This window comes from Nerophis ophidion, linkage group LG07, assembly GCF_033978795.1.
Source record: "Nerophis ophidion isolate RoL-2023_Sa linkage group LG07, RoL_Noph_v1.0, whole genome shotgun sequence".
Lineage (NCBI taxonomy): Eukaryota > Metazoa > Chordata > Actinopteri > Syngnathiformes > Syngnathidae > Nerophis > Nerophis ophidion.
In genome coordinates this window covers 76,885,846-76,913,052 of record NC_084617.1, presented here as the reverse complement: position 1 = coordinate 76,913,052, position 27,207 = coordinate 76,885,846, and the positions used below count along the sequence as shown (strand labels likewise).

Sequence of the window (27,207 nt, the reverse complement as noted above, 5' to 3'; positions counted from 1 at the left end):
CTGTGCAACATTGTGACCAAAGAACCATTAAAAATCATACTATGACCCTTTAATGCGCCTTATAATCTGGTGCGCCTTTTGTAAAAAAAATAAGCCTGAAAAGACCCGCTCATCGGCAGTGTGCCTTATAATCCGGTGCACCCTATGGTCCAGAAAATACAATACTAAAAAAAAAATTCTGATTCTCAGAACATTTTTGAATGTAAATATGAAATTGTAAATGGTAGCAGACTAAGTCAGGTGTACAGTGCATGTGGGGGACTAACCTGTTAGTACGGCCTTGGCGGAAGGGTCAGCCAGATCCAGAGCTGACTTTCCATCAGTATTACGTATGTTAGGATCAGCACCATGCTGGAGTAACACTGGGAAACCAAGAAAAACATTTTCAAAGCTTTTGCAGCGGTTTAGTCTTGGTCCACACAGCACCTAACCAGTGTAATTTCAACAAATTAAAGTTAGAATAACTTTACCTATGCACACATCTATCTTTCCCTTGATGGCAGCCTCGTGTAGAGGAGTGTAGTTCCAGTTATCTCTGGCGTTGGGGTCTGCACCCTGACACAGGAGGAGGCCCACAACCTCTGCATGGCCAAAGGAGCAGGCATTGTGCAGGGGGATTAGTCCTCCATCATCCCTGGCATGGACATTGGCCCCTGTCTGTAGGAGATGCTCCACTACATCTTTCCTTCCAAACCCTGAAATAACGACAAATGCAATTACTTATTTAGCATTGATCATGATAAGGATGTATCTAAAGAAAATGGATTCCAACGGACCAAAAATTGGGTGAACTATGGATAGACTAGAAATAGCGAGAAGTTAGCCAGACAGTAAGTAGTATTGTATACAAACCAATTAGTTGTTTTGAAGAACATGACAGGATAATTATAAACTAGCTACAAACGTTGTTGACATCTGCTCTAATAAAGCTTCAGGTTAGCATTTTAACAAGTCTTCACGTTGCGTCACATAGATCAGTGTTTTATCAACCCCTGTGCCGCGGCACACCGTGAGATACAGACCGGTGTCCCGTGGGAGATTATGTAGTTTCACTTTTGTGGGTTAAAAATATTCTTTGCAAGCCATTAATTAGAATCATGTGTTGTTGTTGAGTGTCCGTGCTGTCCAGAGCTTGGAAGAGTAACTGCGTAATACTCTTGCATAGCAGTAGGTGGCAGCTGGTAGCTAATTGCTTTATAGATGTCGGTAACACGTCGTGTGAGGCGATGGTTTGTCGTGATCACAATGTGCAGGTAAAAAGCTATCTAATGCTTAAACCAAAAATAAACAAGAACGCGAATGGCACTAAGAAAAGGCATTGAAGCTTCAGGATGGCTCTGCAAAAGTAAACAAAAACAGAATTTTGGACGACAGCAAAGACTTACAGCGTGTGGAGCAGCAGATGGCGTCCACAAAGTACATCCGCACATGACAATCAACAACAAGATAGAAGCACAAAAGAAGAACACAGGGAAACACCAAAAAACTCCAAATAAGTCAAGGTGTGATGTGACCGGTGGTGACAGTACACCTACTTTGAGACAAGAGCTGTAGCGATGCATGCTTGGTTATGCTTTAAAGTCATATCCAAAAATTGCGAGAACGACTTTTTACTGTCAATATTGGCTGCTGAGTTGTTGTTTTTTTAATGTTTTCTGCTAGTGGTGTTCCTCAACATTTTTTCGATAAAAAAATGTGCTTTGGCTCAAAAAAGGTTGAAAAACACTGGCCTAAAAGAAGTGAGAAGTTTGCCTTTTTTTTTTACATACCAATTAGTTGTTATTAAAGACCTACTGAAAGCCACTACTAGCCACCACGCAGTCTGATAGTTTATATATCAATGATGAAATATTAACATTGCAACACATGTCAATACGGCCTTTTTAGTTTACTAAATTGCAATTTTAAATTTCCCGCGAGGTATCCTGTTGAAAACGTCGCGGAATGATGACGCTTATGTTGACGTTACTGGTTGGAGCGGACATGTTCTTCCAGCACCACTCAGGGCTAAAAGTAGTCTGTTTTTAATCACATAATTACACAGTATTTTGGACAACTGTGTTGCTGAATCTTTTGCAATTTGTTCAATTAATATTGGAGAAGTCACAGTAGAAAGATGGAGTTGGGAAGCTTTAGCCCTTAGCCACACAAACACACGGTGATTCCTTGTTTAAAATTCCTGGAGGTGAAACTTTACTATGGATCAGAGCGCGGTCAAGAGAACATGGATCCCGACCACATGTCAACCAGCAGGTTTCGGTGAGAAAATTGTGGTTGAAAAGTCAGTTCTTACCAGAGAAAAGCTGAGCTTGTGTCGTCCATAAAGCTGCCGTCGACTCCCCTGAGACACTGCGCATCAACACACCCTTCCGACTATCAGGTACTATTAAACTCACTAAAACACTAGCAACACAATAGAAAGATAAGGGATTTCCCAGAATTAACCTAGTAAATGTGTCTAAAAACATCGGGATCAGTCCCAATGCAATCGCATTTTTTTTTCTTTCTAGTCCGTCACTATCAATATCCTCAAAGACGAATCTTTCATCCTCGCTCAAATTAATGGGGAAATTGTCGTTTTCTCGGTCCGAATAGCACTTTTTGTTGGAGGCTCCCATTAAAAACAATGTGAATATGTGAGGTGTCACGCCAAATTTCTTCCTCCCTACAAAAACCTTCCCCCCCATTTACTTCCGGGGTAATGATCAATACAGACGTTTTGTTAACGCTATATTATAAAAATATAACGCTATATTATAAAAATATAACGCTATATTATAAAAACATAATGCTATATTATAAAAATACAGACGTTTTGTCAACGCTATATTATATTAAAAAAAAAATTACAAACACAAGTTATGGGATGACATAAGAGTAAACGTGACCCCGGAAGTAAATGCGTCATCCCATAGCTTGTGTTTGTAATTATTATTTTTTTTTATAATATAGCGTTAACAAAACGTCCGTATTAATCATGACCCCGGAAGTAAATGGGGGGGAAGATTTTGGTAGGGGCTGTGATGAGGTGCCGACTTGTCCAGGGTGTACCCCGCCTGCCGCCCGATTGTAGCTGAGATAGGCGCCAGCGCCCCCCGCGACCCCAAAAGGGAATAAGCGGAAGAAAATGGATGGATGGGTTTTGGTAGGGGGGGAGAAATTTGGCGAGACAGAGCCATCAACATGTGACGTCATCGTCTGCGACTTCCGGTAGAGACAGGGCATTTCTCTTAGCACCGAAAGTTGCTAATTTTATCGTCGATGTTCCCTACTAAATCCTTTCAGCAAAAATATGGCAATATCGCGACATTATCAAATATGACACATTGAATGGAGCTGCTATCCCCGTTTAAATAAGACAATCTCATTTCAGTAGGCCTTTAAGTAGATGACGAATGCAGCTGAGAGCCGCGGACAAGCGGTAAGAAATGGATGGATGGACAGTGTAAATATAAAAGTAGCAACAAAGGTTGTTGACATAAAGAGTCAGGTTAGCATCCGAACAAGTTGCGTCACATAGACAAACGGTAGCAAGCAGAAGCCAACTGGATAACAGCAGCCGGAGCACTACCGCGCTAGCTTAGCTTCCCCTCGCCCGACATTACCCGCAGCAAAGTGCAGAGGAGTAGACTTGCGGCCAGCCATGTCTTTGGCGTTCACGTTGACGGCGTCGACGAGCCTCTTCACCCGCGACACGTCCCCGTTGCGACAGGCCTCGAACAACTCCCTGAAGGCGCCGCCGACTCCGCTTATGACGTCGGCGGGGCTGGCGGCCCCGGAGCCGGGGCTGGAGACGTTGCTGCCCCCGGAGGTGGTGCTGGTGCTGGGGCTGCCGCTGCTGCCGAGGAGCGGGGCTGCCAGGTCCGGGGAGGCCGCAGAGCCTTCGATGCATTCCCGCTCGGTCTGGAGCGGCGAGCTGAGCGAGGCCATCGGCGGGGCGGCCGAAGGAGCACCCGAGAGAGAGCTGCTCCTCGGCGGCGACTGTAAGCTATTTAGCTGCTGTTGTTGTTGTTGTTGTTGTTGTTGTTGCTGCGCGGAGCGACGAGACACCGCCATTACAGCAGCTCACCAGCAACAATAAACGCTGCCCCGCGTTTCCGGTGAAAGTGGGGGTACTTCCGCTTCGCCTTGCAATGCCCGGATGTAGAATCTATTTGGACTGGAGGCTCACACAAGTAGCCAGAAATTGTACTCAAGTAGGAGTACTGTTACTTTTTACAGATGTATTACTCAAGTAAAAGTAAGGAGTAGTCACCCAAATATCTACTTGAGTAAAAGTAAAAAAGTATGTTGTGAAAAAAAATACTCAAGTACTGAGTAACTGATGAGTTTGTTTAAAGTCCTACTGAAAGCCACTACTAGCCACCACGCAGTCTGATAGTTTATATATCAATGATGAAATATTAACGTTGCAACACATGACAATACGGCCGCTTTAGTTTACTAAATTGCAATTTTAAATTTCGCGCAAAGTATCCTGTTGAAAACGTTGCGGTATGATGACGCTTATGATGACGCGTGCGTTTGACGTCTCGGGTTGTAGCGGACATCATTTTCCAGCCCGATCCAAGCTATAAGTAGTCTGCTTTAATCGCATAATTCCACAGTTTTCTGGACATCTGTGTTGCTGAATCTTTTGCATTTTTTTCAATAAATAATGGAGAAGTCAAAGTAGAAAGATGCAGGTGGGAAGCTTTTAGCCTTTAGCCACACAAACACACGGTGATTCCTGGTTTAAAATTCCCAAAGGTGAAGCTTTACTATGGACTGGACTCTCACTATTATGTTAGATCCACTATGGGCTGGACTTTCACTATTATGTTAGATCCACTATGGACTGGACTCTCACTATTATGTTAGATCCACTATGGACTGGACTCTCACTATTATGTTAGATCCACTATGGACTGGACTCTCACACTATTATGTTAGATCCACTATGGACTGGACTCTCACTATTATGTTAGATCCACTACGGACTGGACTCACACTATTATGTTAGATCCACTATTGACTGGACTCACACTATTATGTTAGATCCACTATGGACTGGACTCTCACTATTATGTTAGATCCACTATGGACTGGACTCTCAAACTATTATGTTAGATCCACTATGGACTGGACTCTCACACTATTATGTTAGATCCACTATGGACTGGACTCTCACACTATTATGTTAGATCCACTATGGGCTGGACTCCCACTATTATGTTAGATCCACAACGGACTGGACTCACACTATTATGTTAGATCCACTATGGACTGGACTCTCACACTATTATGTTAGATCCACTATGGACTGGACTGTCACTATTATGTTAGATCCACTATGGACTGGACTCACACTATTATGTTAGATCCACTATGGACTGGACTCTCACACTATTATGTTAGATCCACTATGGACTGGACTCTCACACTATCATGTTAGATCCACTATGGACTGCACTCTCACTATTATGTTAGATCCACTATGGACTGGACTCTCACTATTATGTTAGATCCACTATGGACTGGACTCACACTATTATGTTAGATCCACTATGGACTGGACTCTCACTATTATGTTAGATCCACTATGGACTGGACTCACACTATTATGTTAGATCCACTATGGACTGGACTCTCACTATTATGTTAGATCCACTATGGACTGGACTCACACTATTATGTTAGATCCACTATGGACTGGACTCTCACACTATTATGTTAGATCCACTATGGACTGGACTCTAACTATTATGTTAGATCCACTATGGACTGGACTTTCACTATTATGTTAGATCCACTATGGACTGGACTCTCACTATTATGTTAGATCCACTATGGACTGGACTCTCACTATTATGTTAGATCCAGTATGGACTGGACTCTCACAATATTATGTTAGATCCTCTATGGACTGGACTCTCACTATTATGTTAGATCAACTATGGACTGGACTCTTACTATTATTTTAGATCCACTATGGACTGGACTCTCACACTATTATGTTAGATCCACTATGGACTGGACTCTCACTATTATGTTAGATCCACTATGGACTGGACTCTTACTATTATTTTAGATCCACTATGGACTGGACTCTCACACTATTATGTTAGATCCACTATGGACTGGACTCTCACTATTATGTTAGATCCACTATGGACTGGACTCTCACTATTATGTTAGATCCACTATGGACTGGACTCTCACACTATTATGTTAGATCCACTATGGACTGGACTCTCACACTATCATGTTAGATCCACTATGGACTGGACTCTCACTATTATGTTAGATCCACTATGGACTGGACTCTTACTATTATTTTAGATCCACTATGGACTGGACTCTCACTATTATGTTAGATCCACTATGGACTGGACTCTCACTATTATGTTAGATCCACTATGGACTGGACTCTCACTATTATGTTAGATCCACTATGGACTGGACTCTCACACTATTATGTTAGATCCACTATGGACTGGACTCTGACACTATTATGTTAGATCCACTATGGACTGGACTCTCACACTATCATGTTAGATCCACTATGGACTGGACTCTCACTATTATGTTAGATCCACTATGGACTGGACTCTCACACTATTATGTCAGATCCACTATGGACTGGACTATCACTATTATGTTAGATCCACTATGGACTGGACTCTCACACTATTATGTTAGATCCACTATGGACTGGACTCACACTATTATGTTAGATCCACTGTGGACCGGACTCTCACACTATTATGTTAGATCCACTATGGACTGGACTCTCACTATTATGTTAGATCCACTATCACTATTATGTTAGATCCACTATGGACTGGACTCTCTCACTATTATGTTAGATCCACTATGGACTGGACCCTCAGACTATTATAAGGACAAGCATTATTGTGAGTTTCCTGCAAGTCATATTTATCACTAAAGGAAAACAAATCTAATCCGTAAGAGAGAATTCCTCTGACATTTTCAAGTTGGGTATATTTTGTTTGTCGTCAGCTTGAAGCGTCCCTCGGTCTCGGACTCATCATCATGACATGAGTGTGTGACTCCTATCTTGCCTCTGATTGGTCAGTCTGCAATGTTTTGCCTACAATTAGCCAATTGTGACTCATATGAACAAACATAATCCTCATGGATTTCCTCTTTGATGTGTGGATGTTCTCAGTCAACCAGGTCTGTGTATGTTCACCATATTTTGTTTTCTCTCCTTGTAGCTTGTTGCTTCGATGGGGCCTAGAAGTAGTTTAGTGTTCTGGTGAGCCGTGCAGAAACCCTGACTCAACACCAAGCAACACCAATATGAAGAGAACTTCTCGTAAGTTTGACATTTCTTCATAGACAAGATGGTGAAAAACTGAACAGAACAAAGAGACACAAACACACTTACTGCTTCTTTACATGTTTGTCTACACCAGACCTGGGCAAATGAAGGCCTGGGGGCCACATGCGGCCCTTGAAGCTTTTCAATCTGGCCAGCCGGACATTCCCAAATCATTTTTTTTTAGATGTTTAAGTTGGAAAGTGTAGCTGCCATTATGATGTGCACTCATCTTGTCTAATGACACTAAGTCTTCAACTTTACTAAGTCTTTCAATGCTTGGAATTTGTGCTTGTGGATGATATACTAGTTATTATGGTCATCTAATTAGTTACTATGGTCATCTAATTAGTTACTATGGTCATCTAATTAGTTACTATGGTCATCTAATTAGTTACTATGGTCATCTAATTAGTTACTATGGCAGTCTAATTAGTTACTATGGTCATCTAATTAGTTACTATGGTCATCTAATTAGTTACTATGGTCATCTAATTAGTTACAATGGTCATCTAATTAGTTACTATGGTCATCTAATTAGTTACTATGGTCATCTAATTAGTTACTATGGCAGTCTAATTAGTTACTATGGTCATCTAATTAGTTACTATGGCAGTCTAATTAGTTACTATGGTCATCTAATTAGTTACTATGGTCATCTAATTAGTTACTATGGCAGTCTAATTAGTTACTATGGTCATCTAATTAGTTACTATGGTCATCTAATTAGTTACTATGGTCATCTAATTAGTTACTATGGCAGTCTAATTAGTTACTATGGTCATCTAATTAGTTACTATGGCAGTCTAATTAGTTACTATGGTCATCTAATTACTTGCTATGGTCATCTAATTAGTTACTATGGTCATCTAAATAGTTACTATGGTCATCTAAATAGTTACTATTGCAGTCTAATTAGTTACTATGGTCCTCTAATTAGTTACTATGGTCATCTAATTAGTTACTATGGTCATCTAAATAGTTACTATTGCAGTCTAATTAGTTACTATGGTCCTCTAATTAGTTACTATGGTCATCTAATTAGTTACTATGGTCATCTAAATAGTTACTATTGCAGTCTAATTAGTTACTATGGTCCTCTAATTAGTTACTATGGTCATCTAATTAGTTACTATGGTCATCTAAATAGTTACTATTGCAGTCTAATTAGTTACTATGGTCATCTAATTAGTTACTATGAAAACCTACATCAGAGCAGCTCAGACGAGGCACCAAGCAGTGTGGGTGGGGAGCGTTTCCACAGACGCCGAAGGAGATTTTCACAACAAAGTTCTAAACTTAGTGAAATATATAGAATAGGATAGAAAGTACTTTATTGATCCCTGGGGAAAATTCAGCAAATATCAGATACCGTATTTCCTTGAATTGCCGCCGGGGCGCTAATTAATTTAAAACCTCTTCTCACTCCGGCGTTTACCAAAGGCATGCGGTAAATTTAGGCCTGCGCTTATAAATTTGAGTGTGATGTAAAGATACCATCATGAAAACCCATTTAATAAAAACAACGTTATTATGGTCTTACCTTTACTTATAAATGAAGTCCATGCGCAGCTCCTTCTGATCAAAAGCATCGTAAACTTGTTTATTGAAGTCTTCCTTATCTTTCTTCAGTTTTAAAAGTCTCTCTGTCTCGATGGAGATCTTCCTTTATTACCTCCTGCTTCGATTGAAAGTCCAGTTTAGAAAACTGTTTTATTTTAGATATGTAATCCTCCATGTTAAAAGTGCAAGCGAGAGGAAAAAATAAACAATCGCTGCTTGTCACTTCTTCTGCAGCAGAGTAGTCGCAAGAAGGATCACTAGCGCCCTCTACCAGCGGGAAGCGGGAGTCATTTAATGACTCATATTTGACACACGCAGCTACGGTATATTAATAAAACATAGCTGCTTACTGTTCTTTTTAGCATATTCAATAGCTCTTAAACTTCTTCCCTTTATGCGATTTCAAATGATTGAAATCAGCCTCCTCCATTTTGAAAATGATGACAGGTGAAGTGTCACTCGTGACGTGACGAGTTTGACGCGGTGGAAATTGTAGGCATATGCTAATTATTTTGTGAAACGAGTTTGACCCGGCGTTAATCCTGAGCCTGCGGTAATGCTAAGCATGCGCTAATTATTTTGCAAAACGAGGTTTGACCCGGCAGTAATTCTAGGCAGGTGCATACTATATACCCGGCGGCAATTCAAGGAAATACAGTAGATCAGATTGTAGGTGGGTTTATTTTGTACCCTTTGCGTTCATATTTCACTGTTTGTTGCATTTCACTTGATTGTAAAATATGTCGATGGAAAGGGGGTATGTGACATTCATATTTTTCAATCCTCAGTCTTTTATCGTTCATAGAAAAATTTAAAAATTACATTCCGTTTTTTTAAGGCGGTCCGTCATAATGTTTATTCAATCAGACATTATTGCGAGGTTTTGTATTAGTGTTCCTAAAGTAGATATACCGGCCCCCAGACACATGTTTTCTCTAAAAGTGGCCCCCGAGTCCAAATAACTGCCCAGGCCTGGTCTACTGAGACATACAAAATGGAACTGTAATGTCCCAAAATGTCCAGCAGAGGGAGACTCCCGCCTGCCTAAATGACTTGAACTAATTAGACAATTCTATTCAACATATCGGCACTATTACACTTTTTAACGTGTCAGACATGTTGTTAATTTGTTAAAGATAACTTACAGCATTGCTTCTTCGCCGTTTTGTGTAGGAGGGCGACAGATATGACAGGAGAGCACCGCAACATGTACGACTTGATACTGAACAATACCGGAAACCAGGGGTGTCCAAACTTTTTCCACCAAGGGCCGCACACTGAAAAATCAAAGCAAGCAGGGGGCAAGTTGATATTTCTTATGTTAAAAAACAATACAATATACGTACAAAAAATATACATTTTTGCCTCCACTCAGGCTTGAGCCCGGGGATCCTAAAGGGTTTTGGTCCAAAAAATATAAAAAATGTGTCATTATTCAGTATTATTATTTTTTATTATTATTCAAGGTTTAAATCTTTAGATCAACATTATCTGTCAATATAACGTTATTAAGTTTAAGTTGTATGCTCTTTTTGTCAAAAAAACAACTGTTTTTTTGGGGAAAAAACAAAATATGTAATATTTTTACCCAATAAAACTTTCAAGTGGAATATTTGATATTATATAATAATTGGAGCCTCAAAAAGATCAATAACTCATAACAACATTGACATTAATTCATTATTATTATTATTTTTTTTTAGCAATGACACTTAAAAACAAATCACACTAAAATGATTGGGGATCCAAAAGGGTCCTTCTCATTAAAGTGTTAAAAAATAAATTTAAAATGTTATTAACTGTTTACTTTTAACACAATAACCTCCATATCAACTTCAGATTATACATTTTACTGTTGTTTATGTTTTTTGTTTGTTTTGTTTTAGGCCTTTAAAAAAAAAAAGCTTACTTTTTTACATATCAAACACAAAATATACAACATTTTCCACAAAGAATATCTCAAAGTGGAATATTTAATGTGACGTAATTGGAGTCTTGAATAGGTCAATAATTCATAATGTCATTGATTTTGATTCATTATTATTTTTTAAAGAAAGAGCCTGCATGGCAGCTTTGTGTTATTAGAGTCAACATTGCAACATTTTCTTGTTACGTTTCACCTGTTGGCTCTTTTATAACACTTTTTATGTTTTATCTGATTTTTTTCATAGTATTTTTATAATGTGCCGTGGGGCCGTAAAAAATGACCTGTGGGGCCGCAAATGGCCCCTGGGCCGCACTTTGGACACCTCTGCCGTAAATCAACCAAAAGGAAATGAACGGAAGTGACGTCATCTAACTGCTATCATACCGATTATAGCATACAGTAAATAAAAACAACTTTAGCTCCGAATTAAAGCATTGCTGTCACTAATACAAAAGTATTATCAAGTGATAATCTCAATAATATTAACAATTGACTTCAGGACAACACAAGTAGCTAAGTTGCTGCAACTATGGGGGGAATTAATTTACTAGTTGAAAAACTTATTGGGGTGTTACCATTTAGTGATCAATTGTACGGAATATGTACTGTACTGTGCAATCTACTAATATGTACTGTACTAATATGTACTTTACTGTGCAATCTACTGATACAAGTCTCAATCAATCAATCAATCAGATCAAGTCATTCAGCAGCTTCTGGACATTGTGTAGTCCAAGCAGCAGCCAGGAGTAAAGACAATTGAAATGTAGATAAATATCACATATGCAGACACAGTTAACGTGCAGGAAAAGGTAACAAATGCAAAGTAATGAGAAAATCAGGATAGAAGTCAGCAATTCCAGAGCTTTTTTTTTTTTGGGGCCATTTTCCCCTCAAATGTCATCGACTGTACAGAACAAGCAAAAACACAAGACAAAATAATTGTGAAAGCAGAAGCAAAGTGGTTAGAAAAGATTGATCATGGGATTAAAGCAGGCCTTTAATACAGAGGCGTCACCACAATAGTACATAAGGAGTGATTAGCCTAATGTGAGGTTAATGCACACATTTATATATATTCATAAATAAAGGTTGATTTAAAATAGGGACAGATACAGAAACATAGACATCTGAAACAGTTTTCCAATGTATGCATCATAGTGTTTGGAGCCAAAGCTCATTTACAAGCAGTGTTGGGACTAACATCACACGTTACTGTAACAACATTATTTTCGGCAGTAACTAGTAGTCAAACTCGTTATTTTTTATAGTCATTAACTCAGTTACTGACTACATGATGCGTTACCGCGTTATTTTTTTTACACAGTATTAGCTAGAAACTGAGAAGATGTGTGTTTTATTGGAGTGCTGTGGTGTTGTAATTCTGAATCTTCTTGTCTCGCAAGCGGGAGAAGAGGCGCGCCGTGTGTGTGTGTGTGTAAGTGTAGGTGTGTGTGTGTGTGTAAGTGTAGGTGTGTGTGTGTGTGTAAGTGTAGGTGTGTGTGTGTGTAAGTGTAGGTGTGTGTGTATGTGTGTGTTTACTAACAAGACATCATGACGGAGCCGAAGCCGAGTGGAGATATTCTCACTACTTTTCTATTGGGGCGGTATAACTCGGTTGGTAGAGCGGCCGTGCCAGCAACTTGAGGGTTGCAGGTTTGATTCCCGCTTCTGCTAACTTAGTCACTGCCGTTGTGTCCTTGGGCAAGACACTTTACCCACCTGCTGCCAGTGCCACCCACACTGCTTTAACTTATATATTGGGTTTCACTATGTAAAGCGCTTTGAGCCACTAGAGAAAAAGTGCTATATAAATATATTTCACTTCACAAAGAAAATAACCCATCCATCCATTTCCTACCGCTTATTCCCTTTCGGGGTCGCTGGCGCCTATCTCAGCTACAATCGGGCGGAAGGCAGGGTACACCCTGGACAAGTCGCCACCTCATCGCAGGGCCAACAGAAAGAAAGAAAATAACATTTTAGTTAAATGTAAGTTGTGTCTTGGATGAAAGATCCCATCGAGTGGCCAAAACAGCAATTTAAATCTGCTGAAACAGCTACAAAAGCAACATGCTTGGACAAAGTTAGTAAAGACAGACACACTTCATCTCCACCTAAATATTTTAACAGAGGGACTGCTAGCCAGGACGACATTGATAGACCCATTGCAGCGTGTGTGCTACAAGACATGCAGGCTATTTCTACAGTGGAGTCACCCGCTTTCAGGCAGCTAATTAGCATGAAACGTCAACATCAAATGGCACGAAAACATGTTCCAAGTTCCTGGACACAGTGGACAGTGAGCACATAAAAATGGAAAGCCAGCTAAAGAAAACACTCCAAACTTTGCCTAGTTACTTTTCACAGTGACGCATTATTTTTTGGTGTAAGTAACTGAGTTAGTTTTGAAATAAAGTAACTCGTAACTGTAACTAGTTTTAAGTAACTAACCCAACACTGTTAGCCGCAATAGATAACTGTAAACAAACAACAATGTTATGATTTGTACAATTTCAGAATGTGCTTGTTCTATTTTTAAACAAAGAAAACAATCTGAAGTTGTCTTTATTTAAAGTTATCGTACCGGGATTTTACCAGTCCGGCCCACTTGGGAGTAGATTTTTTTCTCCTTATAGCCAGCCGGGCTCCCCAGAACCTCTTTTCCTTGTCGAAAAGATTTTTGTCAATTGAGTCGAGAGTCCAGCTGATCAGTTCCATGTCTGATGTTTAGATTTGGAGGACATTGCAAAGAAAGAGGCTTCAAAAAACAAAACAAAGACAGCAAGCAGGGAAGAAGGGAGCGGAAAAAATGCGACCGCTCTCATCAGAGGCAAGACAGAGGTAGACTACTTTTTTTTAAAAAACCTTCTTTAATTACAGCACACTCAACAATAGTTTATACTACCAGATAAACAGAACACAATAGTATTTGGTTTATTATTACAGGGTAAGACATTTGTTTTGAACATACAGTATAAGAACAACAAAACTATTTACTAAGACCATAATCAAATCTACAAAACAAAGAAGACCACCATCAAATCTAAAAAACAAAGAAACCAACCCATCAAATCTACAAAACAAAGAAGACCACCATCAAATCTAAAAAACAAAGAAGACCACCATCAAATCTAAAAAACAAAGAAGACCACCATCAAATCTAAAAAACAAAGAAAGCAACCCATCAACGGAGTAGAAGAGTACTCATGTTTAAAGCCTAAAGCACAAATGTGCTTTTATTCAGAGAAAAAATAGCTTGTCAGCCAGCTGGATGGCTGGTTCAGAATGCAGGTACTGGCCTGACAGGTAAGCCAGTCTGTGTGCGTATTTGCACGGTGCTGGAACACGGATAGTGCCCGGCCAGTTCCAGTACAAATGGCACATCTTGAAGGTCAGCCTGTTGCAGAACCAAAGTCAGTAAATAAAATATGCTTATAATTTAGCATGTCTACAAAAAGTACGTCAGCTTTTGGATGTAAATTGCACCACGGGCTGCAACCGCAGTCAAATGATGAAAGAGCGATTAGATATGTGCATTTTAAGTACAAAAAAAATATTAAGGAAAACAGAAATTATACAATTAAAAGGAATATTATTTTGTAAATAGGCTGCATGGTGGCCGAGTGATTATAGGGCTGTACAGTGCGAGCATTTTACTTGCATTTGCATCCAAAAATAAGTTCTGCTAGTATGGGGGGGGAAGCAATCGTGCAAATACAGATTTTAACCCTTTAACTAGCATTTTGCTCCTAAAATAAATAAAAAATCGATCAAACTAGAGTAACATTTTCGCTAATCTGTATAGCATGTTTGAAATAAAGTCAAACCATAACGATAACCAAATGGACAATTGGTTGATTGATTGATACTTTTATTAGTAGATTGCACAGTTCAGTACATATTCCGTACAATTGACCACTAAATGGTAACACCCCAATAAGTTTTTCAACTTGTTTAAGTCGGGGTCCACGTTAATCAATTCATGGTACAAATATATACTATCAACATAATACAGTCATCACACGAGTTAATCATCATAGTATATACATTGAATTATTTACAATCCAGGGGGTGGGATGAGGAGCTTTGGTTGATATCAGTACTTCAGTCATTAACAATTGCATCAACAGAGAAATGTGGACATTGAAACAGTGTAGGTGTGACTTAGTAGGATATGTACAGCCAGCAGAGAACATAGTCACTTCACATAGCATAAGAACAAGTATATACATTAGAAGTACATTTGAGTTGATTATAATCCGGGGAGATGGGATGTGAATGGAGGAGGGTATTAGTAAAGTGTTGAAGTTGCCTGGAGGTGTTGTTTTAGAGCGCTTTTGAAGGAGGATAGAGATGCACTTACTTTTATACCTGTTGGGAGTGCATTCCACATTGATGTGGCATAGAAAGAGAATGAGTTAAGACCTTTGTTAGATCGGAATCTGGGTTTAACGTGGTTTGTGGAGCTCCCCCTGGTGTTGTGGTTATGGTGGTCATTTACGTTAAGGAAGTAGTTTGACATGTACTTCGGTATCAAGGAGGTGTAGCGGATTTTATAGACTAGGCTCAGTGCAAGTTGTTTGACTCTGTCCTCCACCCTGAGCCAGCCCACTTTGATGCGGAAGAGTCACTGATCACTCTGTGCGCTGAGAGCTGTGTTCCCCCCCCTCTCTCGTGTGCCAGTTGGTTTTCCTGGCTAAAATCTTTGTGCATGGCCTCTAACAATGTTTATCTTTAAAAAGACCAATGACAAAGTCGATTATTTTCATGTTGCTGCTATAATTTAAACATGTCTTCTTAAACCAGGGTGCTTTATTTCACATGTTCTCTTGTGTTTTTGGTAGCTAAATAATTGGGCACAGCTATTTTTTATTTTTTATTTTTTAAATAAGATTGGAGATGATATTTGACTTTTCAAATTTTATTTTCAAGGCTTTTTAAAAAAAAAATCTTAAATCACCTTATACATTGGGAGTCCGTTACGCAAAAGCTACGTTTCTTACTTTTTGGTACCTATTTTTGTGTATTTGGGATCCCAATCAGTCCCGAAAAAAAAAAAAAGAAAAGTAAAGAGGTTTCAGATACCTTTGCAGATGGTCTGGCAAGAGGTTTGCAGTGTTGTACAGAGTAATGTAGTGCGTAGGCAAGCCACAACCCTGACGAATATGATGCGCCATCAGATAGAAGTCCACCCTGTGTGGGGACAAAAAAACAAACAAATCTGAAACTTAATCAACAATTGCACTTAAGTGTGTCGTTGGGAGCAGTTTCCACTGCCCACTGAGTATATTGTGTAATGTGTACATTTTGTCACATTATTGTAAATTACATTTGTGACAACCCCCACTTGCTTGCTCAAAATCCATGAGAAAACATTGTGCCACATGCAATGCAGATTGCTTCAAACTGTTATCATGATTAGACAAATGGCCAATGACTTATAAGAAATTAGTTGCCAAATCTCGCACGTAGAAGACATTTTGGTTGATGTTTTTCAAGCAGTATTGCTTCAATTTTACAGCCATGGGCTTGTCACTCCATGTGTAACAATTACTGTGGTGATTCTTGAAAGTTTCGAGTCAACCAGTCGACCTATTGGGTCAAACCTTTAAGATAATTTTTGCTTATTTTATGACCAGCGCCACTATGTGGTCAGACAAAGGCAAAACTATGGGGGGGGCGCATGTTTGGCCAAATTTTTCACCCATTTGAGTATCTGTGAAAGCAACTTGTAAATGCATCCAGCGTTGACCGCACAGTCATGACTTTGAAAAAGACAAATTACTGACCATTCGTTGTGAGTGAGCGTGTGATCCAAAACAGTTCCAGGTGAAGGTATGCCAAAGGTGTTATCAACCCATGAATATAGGGTAGTGTTGATTCGCTTTTGAACAACAATGAAGACAAGCTTTGGTTCATAGCTGGGGAATCTCTCAAAGCATTTGATTAGCTGTGGGATTTCAAATTGCTCAACCATCTTGAGCTGTCCATCAGACACGCCATCCCGATACACTACAATCCTTTCCGGCAGGTTGTGGTTCACCTGAACGGGCAGATAGACAGAAAGTACAAATAGTGAGTTTTCTTACATAACACAGTGGTCTTAAAATATATTCCATGCATTTGTACTCTCAAGATAACTTACCATCATTACACATGTCTAGTAATTGGTAAATTTACAAAAAAGCAGCTTGCCAGAAATACAGTCGAGACTATACAACTATGATAATCCTAAGAGCTAATGAAAGCATGTTTCTGTACAAAACCAAATCTCTCTTGGTTGTCTATTGGTCCAATGATGACCGTTTGCTGGCAGATGTATGTGAAGCCCAATCTTTGAACACCATACATGGGTGCAGAGGGTGCAAAGGAACTGAGGCCCTATTTCTTTTGTCCAGCCAGGTTTCTGTAAGAATCAGGCAGCATCAGTCATGTATATTCCTTCTCGTAGTTATCTATAGATGGATCGATGGGGCATTCAACAGAAAGATTGTAGGAAGTAGAAGCTTGAACGGGCTAGCGTCTAGCCACACGCTTGCCTCTTCTGCACTTCCACTGGCAACGCCTACTTCTTTGGCCGTCTGCTGCTGGGACCCGGGAGATGGATGATCTCGGATGGGATGAAAAAACTTGGCTGACAGCTGGTGAAAAGCTTCCCGAGGTGATCTGCACAAGCTTATTGTGGCACCTTCGTGGGAGGGAGGTGGGGGCACAGGTTCGTCCTTGCCCTGATGTGGGATCTGAGCAGAGGATGTCGTTGTGGTTTGTGCAGCCCTTTGAGACACTTGTGATTTAGGGTTATAATGTTTAAGTAAACATTGATTGATTGATTGACTGTATCGCCACGCTGCCATAGATATGCTGGCTGTAAGAACTCCTGGCCATTGTCACTTCTCATAAAGTGCAACTCAGTCCTTTGGGGAACTCCACTGTTGTCATGGGGTCAAAAGGAAAGCGACTATTGCCGTCGGACTACCTCCTTGCAGGATTCAGACTACGTGTGCCAGTGGCCACCTGCTGCTTCGCCTGTCCTCCCATCACTGCCACACTTTGATACACTCGGAAAAACTGTGCTGGAAAGTTATTTAAAGCTGGAGTGTTGGTGTGCAGTTTCGACCTTTGTCAGCCTCAGAAACCAAGATTTGGTGGTATGGAGAAACAGTCATGACCAGGGACATCCTCAGGTGCAGTGTATGACTGAGACATCTGAAGTGCCTTGCTGTCGCCACCTTTGTGGCTGGTGGGATGAAGATGAACTCATCCGTTCACTCTGCCGACGTCAGTGTTCACATGCTTTTAGAAAGGGCCACAAGTGAGAGTACAGGGTTTCCCCTACATGTAAACAATAGTGACGCAATGCCATGGCAAGAATAACGCTGGCATACCTTCAAAAAAAAATAAAAAATATATATATATTTTTTTAACGTGAATGGATATACTGTCCATCCATTTCCATTTTCTACCGCTTATTCCCTTTTGAGGTCGCTGGCGCCTATCTCAGCTACAATCGGGTGGAAGGCGGGGTACACCCTGGACAAGTCGCAACTCATCGCAGGGCCAACACAGATAGACAGACAACATTCACACACTAGGGACCATTTAGTGTTGCCAATCAACCTATCCCCAGGTGCATGTCTTTGGAAAAGACATGCACTATACTGTATATCGTCTATTTACATGCTTGTAGGTATAAAGGGAAAAGAGCTCAAGTATCATAAAAACTTTACTTTATTTTGAACAAAACAAAAACAACCCTTAACAAAAAAAAAAAGTGCTTCCAAATCGCCTGTCAGAAACGCATCAGCTGGTCAAAAGTAAGAAGCGAAAGTTGAAGGAAGAGGTGTTTTAAGCTAATTAATGCATTTCTTGTTCAAGCCAGTGTCAATTACCCAAAATGTTTTGAGATTACTACCGACAATAGTGTCTAACTTTACACCGTGTGCGTCTTCGAACCTCCGTTTGGACATCGGTGTGTAGAATGTGCATTTTGTCAACGTGTGTGTGGTGTTTTTCTTGGGGCACTCCAGTTTCCTCCCACATTTAAAAAATATGTATTTTCGTGTCATTGGAGACTGCAAATTGTCAACAGATATGAATGTTAGTGTGACAGGTTGTTTACAGTATATGTGCCTGCAATTGGCCATGCTAATTTGAGTTACCTTGTCAATGAGTTAGTCCATTGTACGTTAGCATGAAGCTGGCGGCATTAGAGATCAACCTTCATCCTATATAATTGTATGGCTTTGTTCATCCATCCATCATCCATTTTTTACCGCTTATTCCCTTTGGGGTCGCGGGTGCCTATCTCAGCTCCAATCGGGCGGAATGCGGGCTAAACCCTGTACAAGTCGCCACCAGTTAATCCCAAATGATATTATTAATCTAACTTGAATTCCACATCTACAAACCCTGTTTCCATATGAGTTGGGAAATTGTGTTAGATGTAAATATAAACAGAATACAATGATTTGCAAATCCTTTTCAACCCATATTCAGTTGAATATGCTACAAAGACAACATATTTGAAGTTTAAAATTATACATTTTTTTTGTGTGCAAATAATCATTAACTTTAGAATTTGATGAAAGCAACACGTGACAAAGAAGTTGGGAAAGGTGGCATTAAATACTGATAAAGTTGAGAAATGCTCATCAAACACTTATTTGGAACATCCCACAGGTGTGCAAGCTAATTGGGAACAGGTGGGTGCCATGATTGGGTGTAAAAGCAGCTTCCATGAAATGCTAAGTAATTCACAAACAAGGATGGGTCGAGGGTCACCAATTTGTAAGCAAATTGTCAAACAGTTTTAGAACAACATTTCTCAACGAGCTATTGAAAAGAATTTAGGAATTTTACCATCTACGGTCCGTAAAATCATCAAAAGTTTCAGAGAATCTGGAGAAATCACTGCACGTAAGCGATGATATTACAGACCTTTGACCCCTCAGGCGATATTGCATCAAAAACCGACATCAGTGTGTAAAGGATATCACCACATGGGCTCAGGAACACTTCATAAAACCACTATCAGTAACTGCAGTTGGTTGGTACATCTGTAAGTGCAAGTTAAAACTCTACTATGCAAAGCAAAACCCATTTATCAACAACACCAAGGAACGCCGCTGGCTTGGCTGGGCCCGAGCTCATCTAAGATGGACTGATGCAAAGTGGAAAAGTGTTCTGTGGTCCGATGAGTCCACATTTCAAATTATATTTGGAAAATGTGGACGTGGTGTCCTCCGGAACAAAGAAGAAAATAACCATCCAGATTGTTATAGGCGCAAAGTTCAAAAGCCAGCATCTGTGATGGTATGGGGGTGTATTAGTGGCCAAGGCATGGGTAACTTACACATTTGTGAAGGCACCATTAATGCTGAAAGGTCCATACAGGTTTTGGAACAACAAATGTTGTCATCCAAGCAATGTTATCATGGACGCCCCTGCTTATTTCAGCAAGACAATGCCAAGCCAAGTGTTACAACAGTGTGGCTTCGTAGTAAAAGAGTGCAGGTACTTTCCTGGCCCGCCTGCAGTCCAGACCTGTCTCCAATGGAAAATGTGTGGCGCATTATGAAGCGTAAAATACGACAGCGGAGACCCCGGACTGTTGAACGACTAAAGTTCTACATAAAACAAGAATGAGAAAGAATTCCACTTTCAAAGCTTCAACAATTAGTTTCCTCGGTTCCCAAATGTTTGAGTGTTGTTAAAAGAAAAGATGTAACACAGTGGTGAACATGCCCTTTCCCAACTACTTTGGCACGTATTGCAGCCATGAAAATCTAAGTTAAGGATTAATTTGCAAAAAAAAAAAAAAGTTTATGAGTTTGAACATCAAATATATCGTCTTTGTAGTGCATTCAACTGAATATGGGTTGAAAAGGATTTTCCAATCATTGTATTCTGTTTATATTTACATCTAACTCAATTTCCCAACTCTTATGGAAACAGGGTTTGTATATGCACTTCATGTGTTTATATAATGTACTTTCTTTAGAGTGGTTAGTTTTACAGTGACTTCATTGTGAATAATATCAAAACACCTAGAGTATTTTTTTTCTAATCTAATTCAAAGGACTGTTTACAGAATAAAGTGTAGCTTAAGTTACCTTTTACAATAAGCATCAACAATTGTAATTGCATCAAACAGAGAGCACAGTCTACCAAGTCAAATTCCTTGTGACTAATATATTTAAAGAAAAATAATAATTATTAACTAATAACACTGTGTTTTTATATATACATAAAACATTTGTTTATCATTTTTAAAGAAAATATACACATCACAGCAAATCAAAATGATCATGTGATATATATTTGTCATATTGACCACGCCCCCACTGCAACGTATAAAGTGGCAATCTAGGGTGAACCCTGAGAGTGATGGTGTTATCAACCTATGAATATAGTGTAGTGATGATTCGCTTTTGAACAACAATGAAGACAAGCTTTGGTTTATAGCTGGCGAATGTCTCAAAGCATTTGATTAGCTGTTGGATTTCAAATTACTCAACCATCTTGAGCTGTCCGTCAGACACGCCATCCCAATACACTACAATCCTTTTCGGCAAGTGTGAGGCTCATAATGTGGGGGATCAATTAAGGAGGAACACCATACCTTTATTGGAACAATATACAGCCACATTCTGCATTTGATTGTTCAACATAATGAAGCAAAGCATGCATGTAAGTACTTGCAAGTATCTAAAACAATCTGATTCTTACCTCATGGTACTTGTGCAGTGCAGCCAATAAGCAAACAGTGAAGCCAGTGATGAGTTCATCATTGGGTGTCTGAAAAGTTACTCTGGAGTACCAGCGAGTCAGTGCACTATCCAAACAAAAAAGGATCAGACTTTCAAGAGACTTACATAAACAATACACACCATACAGAAGGAATACAAACTCTGGAACAAAGAAACTGAACAAAGGTGGAAATGATTTACCTGTTGATGCTTGCAACAAATCCCATGACAGATTGGCGAGCCTTGCTGGTGTCATGATGGACGTCAACTCCCACCACCATTAGGTTTTTCTTTTGAAAGTGAAATGCAAATATTTTATTACATACACTAGGGATAAACAAATAACTGGACAAAACACAAGTATGTAATTGCAAAATATGTAGATTGATTGGCAACACTAAATCTGCCCGTGTGTGTGAATTTTTTTTTAACTGTGTTGGCCCTGCAATGAGGTGGCATCATGTCCAGGGTATACACCGCCTTCCACCCAAATGCAGCTGGGATAGACTCCAGCACCCCGCAGCCCCAAGAGGGACAAGTGGTAGAAAATGGATGGATTGATAAATGATCACACAGCGGTCGTGTCACACAAAAGATGGAAAAACAGCAGTCATGTTGACCAAAGAAACTCGAAGGAGATACTTTATTATTTCGTTCTGAAAGAACAGTCTGTGCTCTGTAGGGAAAGTTAAAGTGTCTGTAGCAGAAACAGAAAAAGGAGAATAATACACTCATTTATTCAATGAAAGCCAGATAGTGGTTCTGAAAATACAGAACATTTGTAAACTTTTAAGTTTATTCTCTGTAATTACCTGTTGTGCGCTTTTAATTTGTTGCATCACATTCCTGCTTTGGTTGTTAGCTCGGGATCAATCCATTAAAATTAGTTTATATAGCCCTTAATTGTTAATACCTCAAAGGGCTGCAGAAACCACAACAACCTCCCAGGCTCTGGTCCCCCATCCGGGCAAGAAAAAACTGAATTTAATGGGAACAATGAGAAACCTTGGAAGGGACCGCAGAAGCAATGGATGCCGAGCGGGATAATATTTATTACCACTGAACGCTAGATTGCTTATTCTTTTCCATTTCCTAAAACAACATGGTACTCCAAATAGGTTCATTAAGTCTTCAAATAATTATGCAATTTGTTATTCTTATGGCCAGACCTGTGTGTTTATTTCCGTTCCTGACGGTTTCGGCTACAACTGTTGCCTTCCTCAGATGTTGTCACGATGAAACAACATGACAACCTCTGAGAAAGTCAAGAGTTGTAGCCAAACACAGGTGTGGCTACAACAAGAATAACAAGTTGCTTGAAAATGGTACTCCTCCCGTACCTGAACGTATCAGTTGAAGAGAAAGCGAGCGCAGGAAAGGCAACTACCGAATCAGAATACCAAAACATCAAAAGCATGACCACAGCGCTGTCAGCCTGCACCATTTCAAAGCAGAATCCATCCACCGCTCCAAGACAAATGCAAACTGTAGACATTTATCCAATAAATCATAAGATGGTGAATGGTGTGCCGATTCTGAGTTTTTTTCTCGTGACTCTATAAACTGAACAAGCGAGCAGATGGCGCTGCCGTTCCGCGGCAAATATGGACTGCGGCTGTGACGTACCCTGTGGAAATCAGGGGTTAAGCTTGCTCACTGGGTCTTGTGGAGAAATACATATTGGTTTCTGTCAACTCTGACCTCCCCGGTCTGTCACACAAACACGCCCTAAGCAACGAACATCACCAATAGTTCCTATTGTTACACAATGCAGAAGCAGCCCCCAGAAGACACCAACTAGTCCACTTGTTAAAGTAAATGCTTTACAATATTCAGTTGTTGTTAATTTTCAAACAATGTGGCGCACCGCCAACTCAAATTCTGATCCGCCACACATTGAAAATAAGTCTTTTTTACGTGAAAACAAATATAATGCATTGTAGCCTGCAAATGAAGTCACATAGTCTGACGCTATTTTTAACTTTTATAGCCAACCATATGATGACTGGCACAATTCCAACATGTTTGAACTCCTGTGCAAACACTTTGGTCACCATGCTTCCTCAGACACACAACACTTCCTCATTTTCGTCCAATCGGCTTTCAGATGATCATGGAAAAAATTTACATAAGTCAAAACCACACAAATATTAAACATTATCACCAACTGGTCGTTACAGTATAAATGAATATATATAGCCTAATATTTGTGCACTATTGACAAGTGATACATCAAAAACGCAGCCACCAAAAAAAGACTAATCACCAAAAACAGCGCAACCGAAACCGGATGTACACAAGACGCACACAGCTGTCTGGAGGGTAGTCAGAATGCTGGACGACAGCAAAGACTGTGCGTCCACAAAGTACATCTGTACATGACATGACAATCGACAATGTCCCCACAAAGAATGATAAAAACAACTGAAATATTCTTGATTGATAAAAACAAAGTAGATGCGGTAAATATCACTCAAAGGAAGACATGAAACTGCTACAGGAAAATAACAAAAAAAGAGAAAACGCCACCAAAATAGGAGCGCTAGATGAGAATTAAAACACTACATACAGGAAAACAGCAAAAAAGTCCAAATAAGTCAGGGTGTGATGTGACAGGTGGTGACAGTACACCTACTTTGAGACAAAAGCTATAGTCATGCTGGTTGGTTATGTTTTAAAGTCATATCCAACAATTGCAACGACTTTTTACTGTCAACTGAGTTTTGTTTTTTAATGATTTATGCTGGTGGTGTGCCTCCGGATTTTTTCAACGCAAAAAATGTGCCTTGGCTCAAAAAAGGTTGAAAAACACTGCTGTAGAGGACACTACTTCTCATGATGTAAACATTCAAAACCACTAAAGTGAAAAATATTGTTTAACACTGTCACTTTAAAGACACAACTGTACATTTTTTGATTATTTGCAGTGGATGTCCTTGCACAATTCGTTGCACTCAAAAATACATGATTCGAACATTTTAGCACCGTTTGTGTTCAATTACAGTACATGTGTTTGTCGTAAACATTCCTGCTACTTCATTTTACACACTATAGCATTTTTAAGTCTTTTTTTTGGACATATACAATAGGGCTGGGCAATATATACAATATATCGCAGGTTTGTCTCTGTGCGATATAGCAAATGACTATACCGTAATATTCGAGTATACATTCTAGCGCTGTTGCTTTTAGCTGCGGGCATACACTTCAGGCTCTTCTCACTCTTTCCTGTCTCTCCTTCTCACAGACAGGCAGGCGCACATTCTTACATACGTCACAAACTGTCACGTCCTACGTCACAACGTGTCCGCCCTCGCCCACCAGAGAGGTAGCATACTGGGCTACGTTAGCTAACGTAGCCGTACGAGAAAGAAGGTGCGGATCTGGTAACAAATGAAGGAAGACTTAATTCCCAATAAAAACAGCAGGGTTTTCATCGTCCGGCGGTGGTTCGGCTTCAAGTGGGAATATGTCGAACAGACAACCGTAATTTGTCAAGTGTGGGGGGAAAAAAGCGTTGCTATAAAAAGTAACATTACTGCTAATATGTAGCATCATTTGAAAAGTCACTCTGTAGAGAATGAAGATACTTTCATAACCTTAGTAAGGACGAATACTATTTGATTTCCTATTATGCAGCTCATTTTTATGTGACACTTAAAATGTCTCTGACAATCTTGCACTTTCTGTTTTGGAAATGACTTGAATGTTTGTGGCATTGCTTAATAACTTTAATAAATACACTTTTGGTCAGATGACTTAGTTGTGATTTCCCTCTCTGCATGAAAGTGTAAAAGTAGCATGTATGAATGCAGTATGAAGAAGAATGTTTACACAGAATCATCATACTGCTGTGATTATATGTATCAAGTGTTCATTCAAGGCCAAGGCAAAATATCGTAATATATATCGCGATATGGCCTAAAAATATGGCGATATTAAAAAAAGGCAATATCGCCCAGCCCTAATATACAACAATAATATCATACTGTGGCCCTAATGCTGTGATAATATCATCTCGTGAGATTTTGATACCTTTACATCCCTATTAATACAGCCATTTACTCGCATTCCAGGGTAACTTTAAACCAAATATTGGCAGAATGTGACACTTGCACATATTTGTCATAACAAATGATGCGTATGTGTTGATCAAGCCAAAAATGTTGATGTGCTTAATGAAATAGTTACCACCATTAACGCGCTATGCCACCCCGACATCAAACACAAGGTAATTCCACTAATTTCAGTTTTCCAGCCTATGTATATGAAGTGGTGCTGGTACAAAGCATGCGACTCACCAAGGGGACATTAACAGTCCATAGTTCTCCTCCTACTTTGCAGTTTATCTGCAGGAGAATCTTTTGAGCGACACTTCTCAACTTCTGTTGTTGGGAAATTGTCCGGATATTGATGGCCTAGACAGAGAACAGTACTAATTAGTAAAAAAAACAAACCCCTAAAAACAAAGAATATTTAAAAAATATAAAAACATCAACCATATTAAGGCTTGTCAAAGTGAAATGGCAGCACAACTATGACACCCAATGAAATGTAATGCATTTAACTAAATGAGTCATGTGGCCTAAGATATACATGCTCTTGCAGCCTGACAGACCTACCACAGACTGGTAGAACATGAGCTGCATCTATGAGCAAAGATTAAAATCAGAGCCTCTGAAAAGAGAAAAGCCTACTCTGGCTCTTCTTCTTCAGTGCATTTGTGTTTACAACCACTCCATGTTGTGGTCCATATGCACACCCAGATATTTATAAGCTAGGACTGTTTTGATTGTGTTGCTCTTTACCTTGACTGGCTTAAAAGTCAAAGAACATGTCTTTGGTTTTGCCAATGCTCTGGAGTATCCTGGTCTTCTCACTACAGTCCCAAAAGTCCCTACACACTGAAGCTCTTGTAAAACGAGCTCAGCAGCGTATGCACTTTTCGTGTGAGATGAAAAGAGCACAGCTCCCTCCCCCCATTCTCTCAACATTCTACAGAGGCACTATAGAGAGCCTACTGACCAACTGCATCTCTGTCTGGACTGGTGCCTGCAGTGCCTCAGACTGGAAGTCTCTCCAGAGAGTGGTGAGGACGGTGGAAAAGATCATCAGGACTCCTCTACCTCCTATCCAGGAGATCGCAAAAAGCCGCTGCCTGACCAGGGCTCAGAAAATATGCAGACTCCTCCCACCCCCACCGAGGACTGTTTTCACTGCTGGACTCTAGAAAGAGGTTCCCCAGCCTCCGAAGAAGAACCTCCAGGTTCTGTAACAGCTTTTTCCCTCAGGCCATAAGACTCTTGAACGCATAATAATAATCCCCTCAATTCTCCCCCAAAATGGATTAACTGGCTGGAATATAAAGACAATATAACATACGTCCATAAACCTGGCTACATATGCAAAAGTGAAATATATTTATCTGTACAGTAATCTATTTATTTATATCTGCACCTTATTGCTTTTTTTTATCCTGCACTACCATGAGCTAATGAAACAAAATGTGGTTCTTATCTGTACTAAGTTTAAATTTGAATGACAATAAAAAGGAAGTCTAAGTCTAAAAATCACGCACAAAACTTTGGTAATCGGCCTCCTGGATTACTTAACAATTCAGCAGGGGATCAAACAATTACGTC

The 27,207-nt window shown here is 39.8% G+C and overlaps 3 protein-coding genes across 6 annotated transcripts in view; 1 reads left to right on the top strand and 2 right to left on the bottom strand.

Moving 5' to 3' along the window:
* The window catches only part of LOC133556828 (poly [ADP-ribose] polymerase tankyrase-1-like), a 30,041-nt gene extending 25,927 nt beyond the window's left edge, over nucleotides 1-4,114 (bottom strand). For both annotated transcript variants that reach the window (XM_061907134.1, XM_061907135.1), the window contains exons 1-3: nucleotides 3,606-4,114; nucleotides 471-695; nucleotides 267-362 (exon numbers count right to left, since the gene is read on the bottom strand). In XM_061907134.1, the coding sequence (XP_061763118.1) occupies nucleotides 267-362; nucleotides 471-695; nucleotides 3,606-4,056 (772 nt within the window). In that variant the 5' untranslated portion in view covers nucleotides 4,057-4,114. The remainder of the gene's footprint in view (nucleotides 1-266; nucleotides 363-470; nucleotides 696-3,605) is intronic.
* Nucleotides 1-27,207, top strand: part of LOC133556840 (cytoplasmic tRNA 2-thiolation protein 1) — a 627,421-nt gene that overhangs the window by 181,554 nt on the left and 418,660 nt on the right. The window lies entirely within an intron of this gene.
* The window catches only part of LOC133556827 (piwi-like protein 2), a 39,996-nt gene continuing 26,456 nt past the window's right edge, over nucleotides 13,668-27,207 (bottom strand). For 2 of the 3 annotated variants that reach the window (XM_061907132.1, XM_061907133.1), the window contains exons 19-24: nucleotides 25,867-25,983; nucleotides 21,767-21,855; nucleotides 21,546-21,651; nucleotides 16,607-16,860; nucleotides 15,903-16,010; nucleotides 13,924-14,214 (exon numbers count right to left, since the gene is read on the bottom strand). In XM_061907132.1, the coding sequence (XP_061763116.1) occupies nucleotides 14,058-14,214; nucleotides 15,903-16,010; nucleotides 16,607-16,860; nucleotides 21,546-21,651; nucleotides 21,767-21,855; nucleotides 25,867-25,983 (831 nt within the window). In that variant the 3' untranslated portion in view covers nucleotides 13,924-14,057. Of the gene's footprint in view, nucleotides 13,889-13,923; nucleotides 14,215-15,902; nucleotides 16,011-16,606; nucleotides 16,861-21,545; nucleotides 21,652-21,766; nucleotides 21,856-25,866; nucleotides 25,984-27,207 lie in introns of those variants that run through there. The other variant, XR_009807607.1, reaches the window with a different exon arrangement.